The sequence below is a fragment of the Canis lupus genome, chromosome 3, assembly GCF_011100685.1.
Source record: "Canis lupus familiaris isolate Mischka breed German Shepherd chromosome 3, alternate assembly UU_Cfam_GSD_1.0, whole genome shotgun sequence".
Classification (NCBI taxonomy): Eukaryota; Metazoa; Chordata; class Mammalia; order Carnivora; family Canidae; genus Canis; species Canis lupus.
In genome coordinates this window covers 2,334,272-2,354,503 of record NC_049224.1, presented here as the reverse complement: position 1 = coordinate 2,354,503, position 20,232 = coordinate 2,334,272, and the positions used below count along the sequence as shown (strand labels likewise).

The following is a 20,232-nucleotide window of genomic DNA, read 5'->3' as shown; positions in this document are numbered from 1 at the left end:
ATGGTCTAGTTGAGTGTATAAATGAAACCACGAGAATATGATGGGTGACACCTGAGGGAGAAGAGATCACATTTGATGATTGCAAGAAGTACGGATGTCCCAACCCATCTACTTAAGGAATTTTGTGGTAGGTTGAGTTTCCAGGAAAAGTTACACTTTGTCCTAAAATGTTCGTGAAAAGTGTTGTCAGGGTTTTTAGCGCTAAAGCAATGGAGAAAAGCTACTTCTGAACAGGAGTTAAGTGGACACTGTCATTTTCTTACATTGCTCACCGCCGAAGTTGGTAAATCTGTGTGTCGTCTAAGGCTGTTATTTACAAAACCTAATAAAATTACAGTACGTGCTTACGGTTGCATTCCTTTCCTACCTAAACCCCGTCAAGTAATTTCAGTCGATATTGTGAAAACTGCAAATATACAACACTTAAGCGTGTTTGCTTTTTTTCTTGATAGGAAGAAGAGAAGAAGTCGGTCAGTTATCCTTCTCTCGTTAGCCACATGACTTCTTCTTTCCTGAATCATCCCGTCTTTACGATGGCAGAAAAGGTCCCCGTGCCCACCCTCCAGCTGCTAGGGGAATTCTCTCCGCTGCTGTCATCTTTGCCTTGTGACATTCATCTCGTTAATCTGAGGACGATACAGTCAAAGGTATATCCCAAAATGCGTTTATGAACAGTTACATTTTGTAATGTATTTGATATAAGGGGATGAGAAGCGGAAAACAAATAACAGCCGACCCTTGCACAGCACGAGTTGGACCTGCACCCGTGTGCTTACTCGGATCGTTTTTGATAAATGCAGTGCAGTACCGAAAATGTATTTTCTCTTCCTTATTATTTGCATGACATTTTCTTTTCTCTGCCTTATTTTAAGAATGCAGTATATGACACGTATAACGTACAAAATCCGTGCCAAACCGCTGTCCATGTTATCAGTAAGGCTGCCAGGCAATACTAGTCGGCTCTTAGTGGTTCTGTTTTGGGAGACTCAGAGTCCTGCGGATTTTTGACTCTGGGTGGGGGGTCGTCGCCCCTAACCTGCGCCGTTGAAGGGTCAGCTGTACTGGGAGTTTCACTGTGCTTCCAGGAGCCGTCACGAGGACTTCACCTTTAGGCAAGATCGTTATGCCTTTCATTTGACTGTGGCTCTGTGGTTTAGAGCATATCCCACTCCTAATTTATGTTACTCTCAGAAAAGTTCTCTGTGGTGAGAAGGTCGGGGGATATTATCTTTTTACAGATAAGAAAGCAAAAGCTAGCCTGGGGTCACATAATAGTAGGTGGGACAACAGGCCTTAAGATGAGCTCTGCTGGCATTTTCCATCATTTCTCCTTCGTAGCCAGTGTCTCTTAAGGAGTCAGAGAAATAAGAAGCATTGCTTTTAATTAATTCTGCATCAGAAGCCATGTACATTCATCTCTTTCTCCTGAAAATCACTGCAACTCCGACCTTTGCATTGAAAAACCAACTGTTTAGAGACGTCTAAAGATCCACTAGAGGAAGAACAGGGGAAGATTTTAGTAGATAAGGAATTTTAACGCAGTTGCCCTGCTTTTGTTTGCATGTATGCCTGCTTTTAAAGTCAGAGATTGCATTTGCAAAGAATAAAAATCCGGCATTTGACATCGTTTTTAAATTCGGTAGAGCTGTTTTGATATTGTGAACTGACATATGCTTGGCTGGAAATAGTACGCGCTTCGGGATTCCGTAGGAAAAGTGATAAATGGCCTGAGTATGAAAAGGAGAGAATGTTCATGTTTGAAGACAACATAGGAAGAGAGAATGTTTAGTTTTAGAGCAAAGAACTAAAGCAAACCAAGTAAAGTTAAGGATAAATGCCTGCAAATTTGGACACTTAAGGCTTTTACGGCCTGTGTAGGAATATGCATAAGGCTTGTAATAGTGAGTACGGCTGAACACAGGAGGCCTGGGTATGTCTGCGCATGTCAAAAGTCTCGTTTGATCATGTGAACCGACCTGCAGGATGTACTTCTTGCCCTACAGTTACAGCTAGAGGCACCAGGGAAACTGTCGTGACCCAGCCAAGACGGCAACCCCTGGCTCTTCTGAAGCATCGATTCTGGTGGGAGGAGAAAAATAAAAAAAAAATTAAGAGAAACGTAACATGAGTTAGATGGTGACAAGTGTTCGGGCGGCGGGGGGGGGGAAGGAGGGAAGGATGGTTCTGGAGGATGACAGGGGTTTGCATAGTGTGGTTGGAGGAGGACATTGCAGAAAGGGTGTGAATGGAATAAGACTCTGAAGGAAGTTGGGGAGTGAGACTCCTGCAGATTTCTGGGGGTCAAGTGGTCGGGCAGTCAAGAGCAAGTGTGAAGGCCTAAACGTGGGTGACGTGGTGAGAACAGAAGCCCTGCGCCAGCTGGCCTTTTCTTTGATCCCTTCCTGCATCCTGTTGCCCACAAGAGTGTCTACACGTAGTGGGGATGGAACAAATGGACTCTGCCATAATTGTGGGTTCACTTTTCCACTCCTGGAGACGGGTCGCCTCCCTGAGTTAGATGAATCCATAAGCTGAAGGGGGACCCAGGGATGGAGGGGGCGGGGGTGGTTGCGGAGGACTCTGAGCCTCCGGTGGCTGCCTCTGGGCATGGCTGCAGGGGATGTTAGCCACCTGAGGATCTGGGGGCTCCTGGGGCGCCCGGTGGCCACTGTTCCTTCCCCTCATTCCTAGATGACTCTGTCCCGTGCTTGTTTTCCAGATCCGGTTGTCTAGAGTCAGTGAGTGTGGGGTTTCGTGGTCTGCCGTCTAGGGCTGTCCCTTGTTTCCCAGCCCCCTCTTTTCTGTGGTTACCTGCTGCTTTCATTCTTCCGGCTGATGCTTGTCTTCTGGTCCTACGATTCTCATCACTTGCCAGACCCAGAACTCTGCTGCCCGCTCAGTCGGTGCAGGCCTTCGGGCCCTGGGCCCTCCGCGGTCCGGCCTCCACTCACTGTACCCGCGTGGTTTCCCGTTGGCTCTTCACACCCTTAGACGTGTGGACCTTTGGCCGGGTGCTGACTCCACTCCCCTTTATGGCCAGCTGGGCCGGCTTCAGGTGCGTGGTGAGGGACGGAGAGGATAATGCTTTCGAGCCCTTTGAAAACAGAAGCGCTCTGTAAACACCGGTCGTTGTCCTGGTGGTACCTGGAGTACTTGCCAGCTCAGGTGCAAACTGAGGTGTCAGCTGAGCACATAGTTTGACCCAGAAAAATAAAGACTGAAATGCTGATGCTTAACCCTAACCAGCCTGCTGGGGCGGGGTCAGAACTCACGACTTGGGCCGGTTTTGCTGTTTTGCATTATCCCGTCGACCAGTGCCAGCTCCTGGGTTGGTCTTTGACTCTTAGCACAGCTGTTCCAAGGCTCACCAGAGACCCAGCGGGGTGCATCTGTCCGTTCATAATCACTTCTCGAAAGAACTGCTTTCTGTCCCTTGACCTCTGGTAACTCTGATAACAGGAAAATAATCTTGGAAAGCAGCCAACGTAAGTACTGAATCAAAGAAAGCTCGGTACTTTAAAGATGTCGAGTGCCACTTCATGGTTGCACCAAAAGAAGACAAAGGGGACTTGGAGAAAATCCAGAGCCAGGCCCCGACACCTGGGACCGCACCCCTCCCCTGTGTGCCGGCAGCTCCAGCCCTACGGTAACCCATCGTTCCTTCGGAGGCTGCGAAGCGTTTTTGCCCCTGAAGTGGTGTCGGCATAGCTCTTGGCTCCCGGGCCAGACCGGAGCTCTGCTGGGCCCGCGTGAGTGGGCGCTCGCCTCGCCGCCCCCTCCCCGTGTGTCCGTGGGAAACGTGGCCCGTCCTTGACGTGACGGAGGCACATCTTTGTTGCTGCCTCACTTCCTCAGCGGCAGCGTGGTGGACGGGGTGGACGGGGTGGACGGGGCCCCTGCTCCCTGGCCACTGCGTGAAGGGTCCGGGCGTTCGGAACCAGGCCCCGGGGAGCAGGGGGTTACGGCTCGAGGCGCGGTGAGGGAGGCGGCGTAGGGCCCCGGGTGCGCGCCTCCACGGTGCTTCCGTGTCTCCAGCTACCCGACCTTGGGGTCAGTGTGTCCGGGTCCCACCGGGGACATTTTGGAACGGAGACTTTGACTATTTCCCCATCCCTGAGGCTGTGACTCTGGGGGTCTGGGGTGAGGAACCTACGAGTTAGTCATGCTTAAGGACCCGTGATTCCAGAAATTACCATCATCGCCATTCAGCCAATTGGGAAAGTAAGAGCTAGAGATCGAGTGGCTAAGGTGGCATCACCCGGCGGTAAGCGGCGTGCTCCGGGCTCACACGGCCGTGTCCTCATCTGGTGGCTGTCCGGGGCCCCCGCGGTGCCGCTCGGCTTCTTACGGCCTCTGTTCCTCACGGGCCAGTTCTTCAGGAATTGTTCCGTGTGGGTAGATGAGGTTATGATTTTATGGAAGCACGTCTTGCCCTTATTTTTCTGTTTTTGGGAAAAACGAGTCGTATGTCGTGCATTCGCAGTTGGACGCAGCGGGGCCCAGACACCCCTCAGCCCCACCCGACGGCGCGGAGGGCGCAGCGCAGGCCCCTGTCGCGGGTGGCCGCCAGCCCCCCCCTGCACGCTCGGCCCCCTCTCTTCTCCTTAGCATCCCTTCTTCCTGGACCGTCAAAGGCCTGAGCCGTTGGCAAAGGTCGTGTAAAGGCCTGAACGCTGGGGGCCCAGGGCCACCACCGGCGTGCGTGAGCGGCCCGGGCAGAGTCCAGGGACATGGGCCCCCGGGACGCAGAGCTTTCCGGGCCCGGTTACCCCGTCGCGCGGCGTCTTGTCTGGGAGGGTGTCTGCTTGCTGCATATTCAAGTAAAGTTCACAGTTTCCCTACTTTGAAAAACAGTTTTCTTGGAAATAAAATGACGAGACAGACTTTGAAGCCGAGGAACTGCCGCTTTGCCTCAGGTATTTTTGCTAGAAAACTGATACTTTCATGAATATTTAATTCTTCAAAACTTGGACAAGACGCCTGCTCCTTGGTTGGCGCTCTGGTCCCTGAGGGGGTGACGCGGCCTTAGGTTTCAGAGAAGGGCTCACGCTCCCCTCCACCCCGCGGGTCCTTTCTTGCGACTGTCCCCCCTGCTTCCGTACTGTCTGACTCTTGTGAAAATCACGGCAGAGGCGGAAAGATGCCCCGTGTCCTCGGGCTTCTGACGTCCTCGCCCCCCTGCGTGCGTGTGCAGGGCCTCGCCCGCCGTCACTCCGAGGCAGCCGTGGGGCATCGTTGCGCGGGCGCCTGTTACGGGCTCAGCGGGCACCCGGGCGCCAGGCGCTGGGCTAAGGCGGCGGGTCGCAGGCACCGGCGCGTCCTCTGCCGCGGTCACCGCGACACCGTCGCTTCTGGCGCCCCCGCCCCCCGCACCCCGTGGCGGGACCAGGGGCGGCTGCAAGCAGCGGGGAAGTCGGGCCCTGGGCGTCGGGCGGCCCGGGGTCTGAGCCGGGACTGAGCCGGGTTCTGACCCGCTCGCAGCTCTGTGCCCGCACCCGGTGCCCGGCCGGCCCAGGCCGCACCCGCCACCCTGTCTTCAGAAAAGATGTCTCAATGACACATTTGAAAACCGAATCCCCTCGTGAGGACGATTCAGAACCCGGACACGTTGGTTGTCGTCCGTGGCCACAGAAGAGAAGAGGGGACCTTTCTCCCCACGGGTCAGCGCTGAGCACGCTCCCCTCTGTTCTGCAGCTGTGCCTTGCTTAATTCTCCCAAGGATTTTTAATTTATTTCGCTTATTGTCAGAAGCATCTTCCCCCCCCTCCCGCCCCTCCTTTTAGGAAACAAAATTTATTAAAAGAACTGTAATTTAAAAATTCGGAGCACCGCCGGCGTCCTTACTGAAGTGGACGCAAGAAATTTTACTGCAAGAAAGTGTATCTTGATCCCTGTAGCTGACTTGTCGTGTTCCGTAGTTTTCTCTCTGCCTGCACGAGAAGAATAGCGCCCGTAATGTGAATTTAAATGATACATCAAGCTAATAAATGTGGTTGGCCTAGCAAGTGATAAGCATAACTAATTCAATTTAAATGTCTTTTATATAAAAATAATGAACCAGTGCATTAAAGATTAAGAATGTTAATGCAATTAGCAAAAAATTAGCATTCAATAAAGAAGCATGTTGCAGTTTGGGGATGGATGATGATACATCATTCGATGACCAGATAAGGACTGAAGTCGGGGATACTTTATTCAGCTGATGTATACCTTAAACGTGAAATAAACAGAAATGAAAATGCTTTCTTTGAAGAAACTTTGAGACAACAGCATGTGACGTGTGGCCAGAAGGACGCCCAGGTCCTCGGGGGTTGCACAGGGGACCAGGGCACGAGGCAGCTTAACCAGGAGCCTTAAAATGTGACGTCCCCTGCCTCCTGGTGGGGGGTGGGGGCAGCAGGTGCGCCGGGAGCGGGGGACCTGGGCGGGAGGGTGACCTTCCCCGGCTTCACAGGTGAGGTGGGCGCGGGGGGGGGGGGGGGGGGGGGCGCGTGCAGTGGGGTCGCCGCGTGCACGAATGTCAGCGTGCATGTGGGCGCTCTGCTCCTCTGCAGGTGGACGGCAGGCATTCCGACGAGGCAGCCTTGATCCTCCACAGAAAGGGGTTCGACTGCCGCTTCCCCAGCAGAGCCACGGGGCTGCTCTGTTCCACGACCCAGGGAAAGGTGAGCTGAATGGGATTTTCTCAGCCGGCCTCTCCTCCAGAACACGTGCATGCCTGAACGCGACGTCCGTCGTGCCTGGGCCTTTAGTTGCCGGCCCGCGGGGCGTCTTCTCCCACGCCCCCAGCCCTCCTCTCGGGCTCGTGCAGGATCCTGTCGGTGAAGTCTCCGCGGGCCTAAGCAGGTGTTGTAGGAACTACAGCGGGGCAGGGGGCCAGGGAGGCTGCAGGAAGCAGGACACTCACCAGCCCCCCCGGGAGAATGCGGATCTCCTGATTGACCCACATCTGCACAGGGCCTCCTGGTGCCGGCCCGACAGTCCTCAGGCTGACCTTGCTGACCTTCCTCCAAGCCTCTCCTTGGAAGGAAACAAACGTCCAGGCTTCGGCCCCCGGCTCTGAGCAGGTCGTGCTCCGAGGACACAGTCGACTGGCACCGGGGCAGGTCTGCCCCTTGGGGGAGCTCAGCGGACCCCGCTCTTCTCCAAAACCTCACAGATACCCTATGCACCAGAATCCAGGGATTCGGTTCCAACCCTACAAATTAGGGTGGGTGTAGGATCTGACAAGGGGGGAAAGGAAAATATAGGAGAGGGTCGAAATCCAAGGGGGACCCTGGGATGTGATGCAGGGAGACACATCAGGATAACCTGCCTGGGTGAGAGTAGGACCTTCCCAGCAACCCCGCAGCCCTCAGGATGAGACTCCCTGGCACGACGAGCCCTCCTCCTAGCGGGCCTGTGTCCTTTCAGTCTTTGGAAAGGAGAGGAACCACGATTGTCAGGTGTTAAGTGTCGAGTAAAGGAGGATATGGATGTTCTTAAAGCTTGCTGGCTTGTAGGTGTTTTCTCTTTTATTGAAAAAAAGCCCCTGCACATGGTAAGTTGTAAGAAATATGGAAGGAGAGTGTAGAGCAAGCCGCCGTCCACCGGTTACCCTTCTCCTGGGTGGTCTGTGCGTCCAAGCACTCCTAGGTGTATCTCCTCTCCCCTACCCCCACCCCCTGTTATCTTTAGAAGGAGACTTTAAATACACTGTTGTCACTCTCCTACTATTTTCCACTGAATAAATACATAGATGTGCTACTAATCTCTCTTCAAAGTGACCTAACTGTGCAACTTTTTTTTTTTTTTTTTTTTTTTTTACCATTTACTTTCTAGATTTCGGTACAGAAGCTTTTCAGCATGTTTACTGTCGCAAGTCTTACACCTTCCTCATTATCCTTGATGCATTCACCTCCAGACGCCCGAAATATAAGCGAGATCAACTTGAGTCCCATGGAAATCAGCACATTCCGAATCCAGTTGAGATGAACCAGGCTTTCAGATTTGGATTGGGAAGCAGTTGTCTTTTACGCCCTTCTCGGTTTGACGTGCAATAAGGAAGCACATTATTTTAGCTTCTGGCTACTGTGAGGACATGAATTCTGTGATTATTACTTTTTTTTTTTTTTTTTTTACCAGTACAGAAAGAAAGAAAGGAAAAAAAAAAAAAAAGCCATGCTCTAGCCAATTTTCTTTTTTTAAGTTCCATCCACGAACCACCACCTTCAGTATGAATCGATGCAACGACGAAGGAAGAAGTGTCTAAAGCAACCTCTCCACAGATTGTATCTCAGGTTAAATGCTAACTAAACTATATCTGTGTTGGGGGTTGTGAAGAGATTGTTACAAGTGTTCATGTTGCCGGTCCTTCATTAGTTTTACAAAAATACCCATTTTTACCAAAACGGAATTTAAAAAAAAAAAAAACAAAAAACTGGTGGGTAAATAGCTAATGGCCAAAATGGTTGCAGTCATTCCTACACAGTAGAAGAATTTCGTGTATTGAAAAATGTGGAAAAGTGCAATCCGTCAACCCTTGCGATCTCTATACATAGTTGATCTCCACACCTTTTTTCTAATGTACCGCTCGACCCCTCCCTTCTCACCCTTTGTACGTCTTTCCAGAAATAGCAGATTTTGAATCATTCAGTAGTAGAAAAAGAGGCATATTTTCATTACTTGACAATGTGGGATAGGTGCAATTTCTTCCATTGTCACTAAAATCGAAGAAGCAATTCCATAGGTACCGTGACCTCTTCTGGGTACCCGAGGTGTCTTTTTACGCGGCTCATTTGAATACAGAGGTTCGGAGAGGGGTTTTTCTATTTTAAAAAAATATAACCATATCAAAATAAATGTGCCTTATTTTTTTATAAGTCTTGTTAGATCTTTTTGGTGTCCATGTTGCTGTCTGAGGAAGCGGGGAGGCGGTGGGGGGCGGGGAGGAGGTGGGTACTTTCTACGGCCCGTGAGGTGCGTCCGTTTTGCCTGCTGACGCTGGCCACGTTCTGCTCTGTTTCATTAAATTTGTGGTGATGTTATTCTAAACATTTTGACTATTTGAATGTACTGAGATGTCAGAAAACAAAACAAGGAAGAAAAATACGTTAAAATACGCTGCTGCCAACAAGACTGCAGCTTGACGCTGGGGTTTTGTAACGTGCAAAACCCACACGCTGTTTCCGTTGGACGGGAGGGAGCTCTAGGAAGGAATGCTTTAAGGGGGACCCCGTTTTCAACCCCGCTTATAGGTAGCTCGTCACAATTTACCTTATTAAAGGACACGTGTGCCCAGTGAATTCCAGACTTCTGTACGTGCTCACCTGAGAGTGAGGTTCCAAGCCCATGTGCCATTACCGTACTTCTGATCAGATTTATTTGGGATCATTCTCAACGTGACACTCAAGTAAGAGCGACATTGGAAACACTTAGAATATTCAGTTTTAGGATAGAAAGGATTCATGGAGTCTGTACACTTTTGAAAAAAAAAAAAAAAACGCTCACTGTGTTACCTAACAAATCCAGCATTCACTGATTTTTAAACTTCCTTTTACCTCCTGCCCTTCCAACGTCTTTACAGAGAGAAGTTTAGACCTAACTTCTGTTTCACCACCACGTAGTCTGAGGATCATCTGTGGTTTCTTTTTTGTTATCAAGATGCAGCTCCTAAGATTATCATTATGTTAATAAGTCCATAAACTTTTTTCGCCTTTAATAACTAAGGAAACAATACTAGTGTTGATGCAGATATTATAAGGGAGTAATTTCATGCAATAAACATGTACTGTAAGTTTCCTTCCTCATTTTGGGGCATAACCAACTAAAAGAAGAAAAAAAAACTTCCTTTTTGTGGACATCTACAGATGTTTAGGATTGCCAGAAGCAAATCCCAGGAATAAGATGAGTATTTTCATTGCATCTTAAATGTAAAACCTTCCTTTGAGAGTTCACTGTGTCCTGTGGTTAAGTGGATGTGCTTAATCATCCTGGAAATTCTGATCAGTCGAAATAAAAAAAAATCTTGATGCAATAACAGTGGTTTTGCCACTCCTGGTTGTTCGAGGTGGATCTGTCCCAGGTCGGTCGGGGTCTTACTCAGTGTGCGTTGCCACCAGCTGTTCACAGGTAGAGCAGAAATTCTCTTTAAACCAGCAAGTTTCTGCTTTTTATTTTTAGAACAAATCATCAGGGAAATGAAGAGAGGATGCTTTTGCTTTGGGTTGTGGTCAAGAACTGATTAAATAATTTAGTGTCTCTGGCACACACTGAAAACCATAGACTTCAGTTGTGGTCTCGGTGGCATATTTGTTTGCTTAGGTTTTATTACATTTGTTATCGCAGATGTTCAGTTGAGCAAGTAGTTTGATTCCTTTCTGTGATTTTTTTTTTTTTTTTTATGTTTTGGGGGGAAAATTCGAGCTTTTACCTGCAGTGTTTGAGAACTCGGCATCCTTGTTTTCTTCAAATACCGATTAAAATAAAATGCTGTAAAACGTGTCGTGAAACATTGTAATTACCTTCCCATGTCTTTGTTGTACCTGTGCCAAGTGTTTTCACATTCCTTTGTCCGGAGGAAAATCTTTGCTTTCATTTTGATTATGTTGCTTATCTCGGAATCAAATAGGTTTTGATATTTTTCTCTTGGAAGATTTTATATCTTTTTGGGAATATGTAATATAAGATCTCTAATAAAAGATAAACCTTACCACGTACCTAGGCCTCTGGAGTGCTGCTTACCTCTTACGGTCTTTGGAAGAGTCGGGGGTGGACTAGGGAGGATCTGTCCTTTGTGTTCCTTTACGAATCACTCCTCCTTTGGCCCAGTTCTAGTTGGAACGTGCGGTTTGAGAGAACAAGGGGCAGATGGGGGCGGTGGTGAAGTTTGGGGGTGGGTTTGGGGTCGCCTTGGAAGGCGGAGTCCACGGTCGCGGGGGCGGGGGGCCTTCTGGGTCTGCTGGAGGGGCAGGGGCAGGTTCTTGTCGGATTCTATCTATCGCAGGACAGAAATGAGAGTCAAGGCAACACCTGAAGCTAAGAGGATCCCTGTGAGCTGATCCAGAAGGTACGGTGGGTTGGGAGCGTGGGATCCGGGGCTGCTGCCGGCCCGCTGGCAACCCCACCCTGTGTGGGAGCATTCTGGGGGGGCCCTCAGCGGGGGGTGGGGGTGCTGAAAGGTCCCTACGCCAGAGCTTCATAGGGGCTAGGCAGGCGTGAGGCTCGCTGCCTGCAGAGTTTGTGCTCGGTTGTGGTGACCCAGCAAAGAGGCTGCTGCACTTGTAGTCTCTGTGCCAAACTGTAGAAACTTAGAGAATCATCCGTAAAAAATTTCATCAGCAGATGATGAAAATTGCCTTCGGCTCCATAATACTTGATTATTAACATGCCTAAATCATTTGATTGTTAGAACTTGTTAAAGGGGCGCCTGGGTGGTTCGGGTCCTGATCCCGGGGTCGTGGGCCGGAGCCCTGCATCGGTGTCCCTGTGCGTGCGGTGCAGGGCCTGTCGCCCCCTCCCACTCTCCCTGTTGTGCCTTCTCTCTGCCAGATAAATCAATAAAATCTTAAGGAGGGAAAAGAACTTGTCAAGAAAGACGTGACTGTGGACTGTGCTTGCCTGCCTCCTGGTCTAGGTGGCCGCGAGTGGCCGGCCGAGGGGTGGCGGGGGCAGCAAGGCCCTCGGCCCACGGCAGCCCGGGTCAAGGGCAGACGGGGACCCAGGAGGCCGGGGCCAGGTGTACAGTGACGTCCCCCAGGGTCTGTCCTTACCTCTTGGTTTTGCTTTCCTCTCAGTTGTCCTCGTTGCCAGGCAGGGGCTGCACCCGTGGGGGCAACACGGCCACCTGGTGACCCCGGTGGCACAAGAGCACCTGTGACCTCCGGGCAGGTGACCCGGGGTCAGAGTCGCCGCCTGTCGTCTGGCTCGGGTGCTAATGACTGTGGTGAGGACAGAGGTTCAGACACGTGGAGCCACCTGGGTTCCCTGCTTGCGCCCCCCGGAGCAACCGGGATCCTGGGACCAAAGAGGACGGCGGGCGAGGTGGAGTCCTAGGTGGGCGACGTGCGGACATCGCGGAGGGAAAGCGGGTGCACGGCCCGGGAGGAAGCACAGTCGGTTCCAGTCCAGGAACGTTCGGTAGGAGACCAGACGTGAGGTGGTTGTGCAAGGACGCGGGTCTGATTCCGGAGCACACGTGTGTCCCCTGTAGGCCGTTGGGGAGGCCCCCAGGAGGGCAGCCGCCTGCGCGCCCCAGGAGGCTGCTTTCAGCAGGAACCCCTGGCCCCCTGGGGCGCCGTCGGCCGCGGGACAGGCCCACGCGAGGCCAGCTCGCAGGTGCCAGCATCTGGCCCAGCGGCCGCGCCGTCACCTGGAGACGGGCCGAGATGCAGCGTCCCCGGCCTCCCGTCACCCCTGCTGGGTCCCGCTCTGTGCTCTGCAGAGACCCCGGAGGACTCTGGTGCGCACTGAAGCCCAGGCCTAGAACGTTCCTCGGTAGCGGGGTTCCTCTCTGCTCTTCCCCAGCTCTTCTAAATAGCTCTTGGCCAGGACTCCCGTGTCCTACGGTGTCTAGGAGACAGCCCCTAACCCGTCCCTGGTGCCCCCCGCCCGGCCCGGCCACCTTCACCACACGGGCTCGGGCTCTGGCTCTGCCTCCTAACAGCTCACCTACCTCTGACCCTGCCCCCGTAAGGCTCCTTTTTTTCCCACATGGAAGCCAAAAAGGTAAAAATCGAAAAAAATTTCTGTTGAAAATTGTGTGTTTCCCATGATGCTTGGAATAACAGGCTTTTGCCGCGACCGAGAAGCCCAGCCTGGCTTGGGCCCTGCCTTCTGCTTCGTCTCTAACTTTGGGAAGGGGGCGGGGGTGTTTAAGAAACCCTTTCCTGACCCAAATCCGCCTTCTCTTCTACCGTTTTCCTGTCGTCTAGGACTCGTAGGGGGTCTCTAACGGGCCAAGATGATGCCTCTTGAGGGCTTTGCACTTGTTCCTTCTGCTTCAAAGTTGTTCTCCAATCTCCCCCTGGCAGGCGCCTTATTATTGTGGTTTGGTTCAGGCATCATCTTCCCAAGAATCTTCCTTGAGTGGCCAATTTAAACTCGTCCCACCTCCACTCCCTGGGTATTTTTATTACATTGCTGCTTCTCTCCTTAAACAGAGCCAGACTTGAAATGATGTTGTTTGCCTTCCCCACCAGAATATAAGCTCTCCTGAAGGCAAGAACCCCAGCATGTGTTCTGTGTTGCATCCCCCCCACTTAGAACAGCAGGCGTTCAGAAAATATTCATTCGGTAAATGAAAATATATTTACCACCAGTAAATGTTGTGAAAGAAGAATTATAATTTTCAGAATTACAGTTCTTTCAAATCCCTTCCATCTTAATCTGTTCATGTTCTTTTCCTGCTCAGAAACCTTAAGGAAGGCCCCATTACCAGATACTAAAGCATAGAGGTTTCGAGCTGCATTCCTAATCTCCCTGAAGCATGTGACCTCCCTACGGAAGATATTGTCGCAGCTTAACGACCAGCCGTTGGCTCCCGGGCCAATAAACCCTGATTTTATTCATATCCAGATACTCATGAGCTTCAGGAGGTGAATTGCTCTTGATCTAAATGAGTCATGATGATTTTCTCCTCCAGGCTGGATGATGGGTTTAGGAATGGGCATGAGACACAACTTTGGCCAGTGAACTACCATGGCAAGTCAGCTGGGGGCTCCTGGGGGAGACTCCTCCCTCTTCAGAAGGAGAGAGCATCTTACCCGCAGAGGGCAATGGCATACGTGTCGGTGCTGGAGCTGCTGCAGCCTATTTTTGCCACCCTGCAGGGACCAGCCTGAGGACAAAAGCCAACTGGATGACTGAGTGAAAAAAATGAGGAGAGCCCAGGTCCCTGATGATGTTGAGCAGCTAAACGAACCAACCCCAACCTTATTGTCATGTGAAATCATGCCGAATTACTATTTAAGCCATTTTGAGTTTAGTGTTTTGTTAGAGCTGAAAACATTGAAACTGGTGCTTTCCCGAGTGGGTGCATATTTGTGCATATTTATGGGTGCACCGGGTCCTCAGAACACATCCTCTTACTTTGTCTCTACTGCTCCCCCCACCTTGCCTGTTTTGCTCAATGTGTTTAATAAAATATATTTAATACTTTTCAGATCTTGATGTTTGGAATGTCTTTTAAAGAATTAACCAATGTGGGGCATCTGGGTGGCTCAGTCAATTAAGCGTCTGCTTTCAGTTCAGGTCATGATCCTGGGTCCTGGGATTAAGTCCCAGGTCAGGCTCCCTCTGCCTCCCACCATCCCCAGCTCATGCTCTCTCTCTTTCTCTCTCTCTCTCAAATAAATAAATAAATAAATAAATAAATAAATAAATAAATAAATCCTTTAAAAAAGTGTCAAGTGAATTAAGGATGTGTACTAGCAACATGCCTGAAGATTGCAGAGCTCCTTTGGCTCGTACACTCAGTGTTTCATTTAACTTCAAATGTGGGATTGGGGCTGGCTCCTGTGTAGCGAGATGAACCTTCCAAATGTCAAACAAAATCTAGGAGGCAGAGGAGAAAAAGACCAAGGGGCTGAGGTGGGAGCCATGAGTTGGTGGGAGTAGACTTTTTTGAAGTATGTCAGCTAATGCTTTAAATATTTTAATATTTTTTCCGAGTAGATGTAGATCATTGAAAGACTATAAGTGAATTTCTGAATCTCCAAACAGGCGAAGGAGGCAAATTGGAATAGTGCTGTTTAAAAGGGCATATTTTAAGGGCTTTGGATGGAGCCTGGTGTTCTTGGCTCATATGCTCCATATAGCTTTCCAATTTTTTTATTCACAAGCTTAGTCTTGGGGCTCATTTTCTGGTCCCAAATCTAAATAGCAATGCTACCAAGCAAGATGTGTCTCTAGAGTCTGGATGTATAAAACTCCTGACTAAAACAAATGGAGCCTTCGTTGGTTGGCTTTCAAAGCATGATCTGAAGTTGCAGTAAGGCCTTTGTTTTGGTATGAAACTCCCCTCTGAGGCAGAATATCAGAGCACTTGCCTTTCTTGGGATGGGTTTCCTTCCCACACACAGGACTGAAATCATTTTGGGCTGCCTGTATGGAAGTGAGCTCTCAGGAAAAACAATTTGACTCATTCGTTTGTCTTCTTAAATGGATTTTTAAAGTGCAGTTAATAAGATTGCTTTGAAGTTAAAATCTATTTTCTTAGGTAAAATCTACAAATTAATCCTCATTGAATTTATGGGGCTCCCCTTAATAGAGCCTGAAGGTAATCTGCTTTAGATTTTGCACTGAGCTTTCAGTAAACATTAACTGAAGTTGTCATTTGGGCAAGGTACCTGTGTGAGGCTCTGAGGGAGAAGGATGTTAGTAGTTTTGCCCTGGGGTCTAGTAAAGGAGAGAAGTCCCGTACGGAGTCAAGATGCCATCTGATCAGAGAGCAAGAGGCCACGATAGCGCTGGCAGCACTGATGATAGATATTTGGTGTACAGGGGAAGGAGCCTTTGCTTCTGTCTGGAGTGATGAGGAGGGAAGGCAGGGAGGTGGCAGGAGCTGAGCTGAGCCTGGAAGGATGTATCACCACCAACTAGGTGTGGGAGAGGAGGTGACACGACACCAACAGCCACCAAAATGAGACATCCCAAATCTGGTGGAAGTTTCATGAAGGAAAAATCACTAGAATTTAACCTGGAAACGTTTTTGCTGGATTTAAAGACTCATTATTATCTGTATCTAAGCTTTGGACCCTACTGAAGAAAATGGATATACGGTAGTATGCCCATGAATATTGATCTGTTGGCACATTGAAGGATACGTGAAAGAAATGTGTGTATCATTTTCAGGAAGCTTTAATGCAACTTCACATAGTTGCCAAAATTGCAAAGAAAAGGACGCCTATGTCTCTGAATGTGTGACACTTATTGTAGCCATGTGGTGCTGGATTAAGGCAATTATAAAACGTTTATTTCATATATGTGAATCTATCGACTCTAGAGCTCTGTAGCAGTGATACAGTGAAGACTTCCCGTGTCTAATCTAAGCGTGGACAGAACAATTTCACAGGGGTTTTCATTGTCCACAGTCTACTTCAGGACTGTCTCTAGGGTTTAATTTGTCAACCATAAATTCAGGAATATTTGTCACCTAGATAAGAGGTTAAAGAATTAATGAGACACATTATTAAATACTTTCAGCTTTAAAAGGGTTTAATATTTTAAAGTTTAGTAGAACCTTGTCATAATGCAATCTCTTGGGCCTGTGTCATTGAAACATAATAATTATGAGGTTTTATAATTCAGTAAAAGCTACAGTAGGTGAAAGATTAGCCTACCTTATCCTGAATTCCACCCTATTTGCATGAGGTGAGATGAGTAATGTTTCAACAAAGTTGAAGCCTCAGTTCCTACAGTTTTAACAAGTAGTGGGGAAATGGAACTCCGTGAAGTACAAAATTTCAAATTAGAAGGAGACGCAAGGGGCAGGGTGGGACCAGCAAAAAACGACTGGTCTTTGAAAGTATGCACCTGGCTTCATTAAAATCTCTAGAAATAAACAATGAAAGTGAAAGCTGTTCAATATTTTAAAAGAAACTACCTATTTGAGCACCTGGTGTCAGAGAGCCAGAAGGCTGTAGGAGTTCAGACCTTGCCAGGGTTCCAAAGAGAAGACAAACTGTCTATCTCAGGCATACAGAGCCCCAGGAGCTCAGAGTGTGATGTTACCATCTGTGTGGTTGTGATCATCAGCTACCCAGTAATGTTCATGAAGCAGCAGGGAGGCTCATGGCAGTGGACACATTTTGGCGTGTCTGGGGGCAAGGGGGAAAGAGGGAATCCTAAACGCTGATTCCTTTGTTTCTCTTCCTTTTTTGGAAGGTATGGTAAAAAGTAAAGTAGTGGCAAAATTATATTAAAAAATAATAATAGGGGCGCCTGTGTGGTTTGGTCGGTTAAGCATCTGCCTTCAGCTCAGGTCATGGTCTCAGGGTCCTGGGATCGAGCCCCGTGTCAAACTCCCTGCTCATTGGGAGCCTGCTTCTCCCTCTCACTCTGAACCTTCCCCCTGGCACCCCACTCATGTCCTCTTTCTCTCAGATAAATAAAATCTTTTAAAAATAATAATTGCCAACATTTATTACAGTCTACAATCCAAAGTTAGCTACTGCCTGTTTGTGTCAATAAAGTTTTATTGGAACATAGTGCTACCATTTGTTTACATACTTTACATGGCTGCTATATGGCTACGAAGGCAGAGTTGAGCCATTGTAACGGAGACCACATGGCCCCCAAAGATGAAAAAGTTACTAATGGTCCTTTAGAAGAATAAACCTCTTGTCCATCTGACTATTGAGTCCACTTGATGTGGAATCCTTGGAGTTGTCATTCCAGGGACCATTTTAGTTATAAAAGAGAATGGATGGAGTTCCTGGGTGGTTCAGTCAGTTGAGTGAGGGACTCTTGGTTTTGGCTTGGTCATGATCTCTGGGTCCTGGGTCCCGCAGTGGTCTCCACAGTCAGCGTGGAGTCTGCTCAAGACTCACTCTCTCTCAGTCTCTCTCTCTCTCCCCCTCCCCTGTGCTCATGTGCACACACACACTCTTTCATAAATAAATAAATAAATAAATAAATAAATAAATAAATAAATAAAATCTTTTTTAAAAAGAGAATGGAAAGTATGGTATCAGTAGTGGAAAGAGCACTGGATTGGGAGTCTGGAAATCTGGATTTGGGGCTCAGCTCTGTCAAAAAGTGGCCACGGGACCTCGGAAGAGTCACTCCACCTCCTAAGAAATCTTTTTTTTTTCTGATCTACTAATTAAAACCACACTGCCAAGTTTCCAAATTAGAAGGTGTCCTAAACACTTCTTTCTGGTTTGCAAAAAGCTATTTTAACAGATGAAACAAAATGCGTTTTTACTGGTTCTCCATGGCAACGCTCATAGCCCTTGCCAAGTCACCTTTTGAAGTCCTATTTCTCCATGTATTGGTTATGGCACCTTTGGGTACCTGGAAGTTTGGAATTGGAAATAGAATTATCTGTGTGATGCAAAAATATATTTTGTTTTCTTTTCGTGAACACCAGTGTTCCCTTCCCCTGAAACAACCTAAGCCTGAAGCTTTCTTTGAAGAGGCAGAAGGCTGAAGTTGAAGAGTAATATGAAAAAAATCCTTGAAGGACTATATGAAAACCATTGATTGAGTTTTACCCTATGGATGAGCACCAAAAACTCCTGTACCACATGGCTTCAGACCAGGGGAAGTGCCGTGAACAAGAGAGCCTTCTATTGAAGAACTAACACGAGATCACTGTAGATCTCAAGAAATCTTAATCTGTGGCCTTCTGTGGCTCAAATCAGCCCTGCTGTAGCTTGGCTCTGAAAGAATGAGGGTAAGTTCTGCTTAGGGAAATACAGGTTGCCCTTGTGAGAAGTGCCTGAGCTGTTGCCTTCTGCCAAAAGGAGTTGATGAGAAGACTGGCGTTGGGATCTTTATCTCATTCCGTGATGTAACATGGTGGCCTGAAATAAGAAACATGCTAGTTTGGTGATCCTGTCTTGACTCTTTTCTATTTAGGGTTTGAAGATTTGGAGTGGGAGCCAGGAGGAGATAATTAAATGTAAGTCTTTGAATTCAACCTCAGTCAAGTTTGAGTCTGAGAGAAGCTATATGAATATTTTAGGAACAGCAAAATGTCAGAACTTCATGTGCCTCATTTGAAAATGAACTTCCATTTGGTTAATATCAGCTGGGTCTTGGCTAACAAAGCACTGCAGGTTCTGAGCTTGCTTTGTGTTTACCTCCCCTCATGATCCAAGGCATTGGAGGGGCATTGAGTGGAGGCTCCGCAAAAGATATGTCTGTGTCCTTATTCCGGGAACCTGCAAATGTTACCTTATTTGGGAAAGGGGCCTTTGCAGACATAATTAAATTAAAGGACTTGAGATGAGATCATCCTGGATTATCCGGGTGGGCCCTAAATCTAGTGACAAATGCCCTTAATGAGAGACAGAGTCGAAAACACAGCGAAGAGGAGGCAATGTGGCCTCAGAGGCGGAGGCTGGAATCACGTGGCTGCAAGTCAAACATGCCAAATGCTACCGGAAGCTGGCGCAGTCAAGGAAGGGGTTCTCCTCTGGATCCTCCAGACGGAGTGTGGCCTAGCTGACACCTAGGTTTCAGACTGCTGGCACTCAGAACTGTGAAAGAATAAATTTCTGTTGTTTCAAGTCACCCAGTTTGTAGCCTCAGGAAACTGATATAGTTCTCAAGACACATTTATCCAAGCCGTCCCGCCCTCTGGAGAAGCGCACAGGGATGCTCCAGTCTCCCCGGGGTCCTGCCAGAAAACAGAGGGCTACGGGATTACGCTGATTTGTGACAGACATGGCACTGGGCCAACATGAGCAAGGCGCAACAGCAGACAAGAAGCCTTTGGTATTTGATTCATTTTCTGGGATGACTTACCCACTGGCAGTTCAGAAGACAAGTTGGAATAAAAACAAGAAGATGTTTTCACTGATTTGCCACCATTTACCACAGAATGTTACTCATCTAGTTCCAATCAATTTGAGTAAAGTCTTTCCAAGATGAAATCGCTGGATACTTGTCAATAATAGAGACTATGAATAATTTTCACTTCTCAGGAACTTCTAATTTTTAGAGCACTTCTAATACTCAGACCAATTTGCACCCTCTCGTCTCACAATAACTCTGTGAAGCAGGTCCGACAGGTATGGTTATGGATCTTTCAAAGCGGAGCATCTTAACGCAGGAGAGCTAATGAAGGAAGCTAGATCGGAAGATTATTTATCCTGATCCAGTACCCTGCTCATCAGCTCATTCTTTAGGGAATAACTGCACTTGACAGAGACTTGACAAATTGGCACCATATTTACCTGGAGATGTCCTTGCATGAGACCAGGAAAAAAAAAAAGTTTTAAAGAAGAAAAATAGAGGGGATCCCTTAGCACCTGCCTTCGGCCCAGGGCATGATCCTGGAGTCTCGGGATCAAGTACCATGTCAGGCTCCCTGCATGGGGCCTGCTTCTCCCTCTGCCTATGTCTCTGCCTCTCTCTCTGTGTGTCTCTCATGAATAAATAAAATATTAAAAAAAAAGAAAAATAGATTTTTCCTATCACATGACAAAACATATGTATGAAGTATATACATGTGCCCTACGTAGAATATGATAAAGATTGTTTTCACATTGGTGGTAAAGAAGTAGATCACTCAATAAATAGTAG

The 20,232-nt window shown here is 48.3% G+C and overlaps 1 protein-coding gene across 1 annotated transcript in view; it reads left to right on the top strand.

The window, feature by feature from the left end:
• MAN2A1 (mannosidase alpha class 2A member 1) overlaps positions 1–10,697 on the top strand; it is a 161,497-nt gene extending 150,800 nt beyond the window's left edge. Inside the window, exons 20-22 of the mRNA XM_038532169.1 lie at positions 453–647; positions 6,555–6,665; positions 7,822–10,697. Coding sequence (XP_038388097.1) covers positions 453–647; positions 6,555–6,665; positions 7,822–7,974 — 459 coding nt within the window. The 3' untranslated portion in view covers positions 7,975–10,697. The remainder of the gene's footprint in view (positions 1–452; positions 648–6,554; positions 6,666–7,821) is intronic.
• Positions 10,698–20,232: the final 9,535 nt, after the last annotated feature.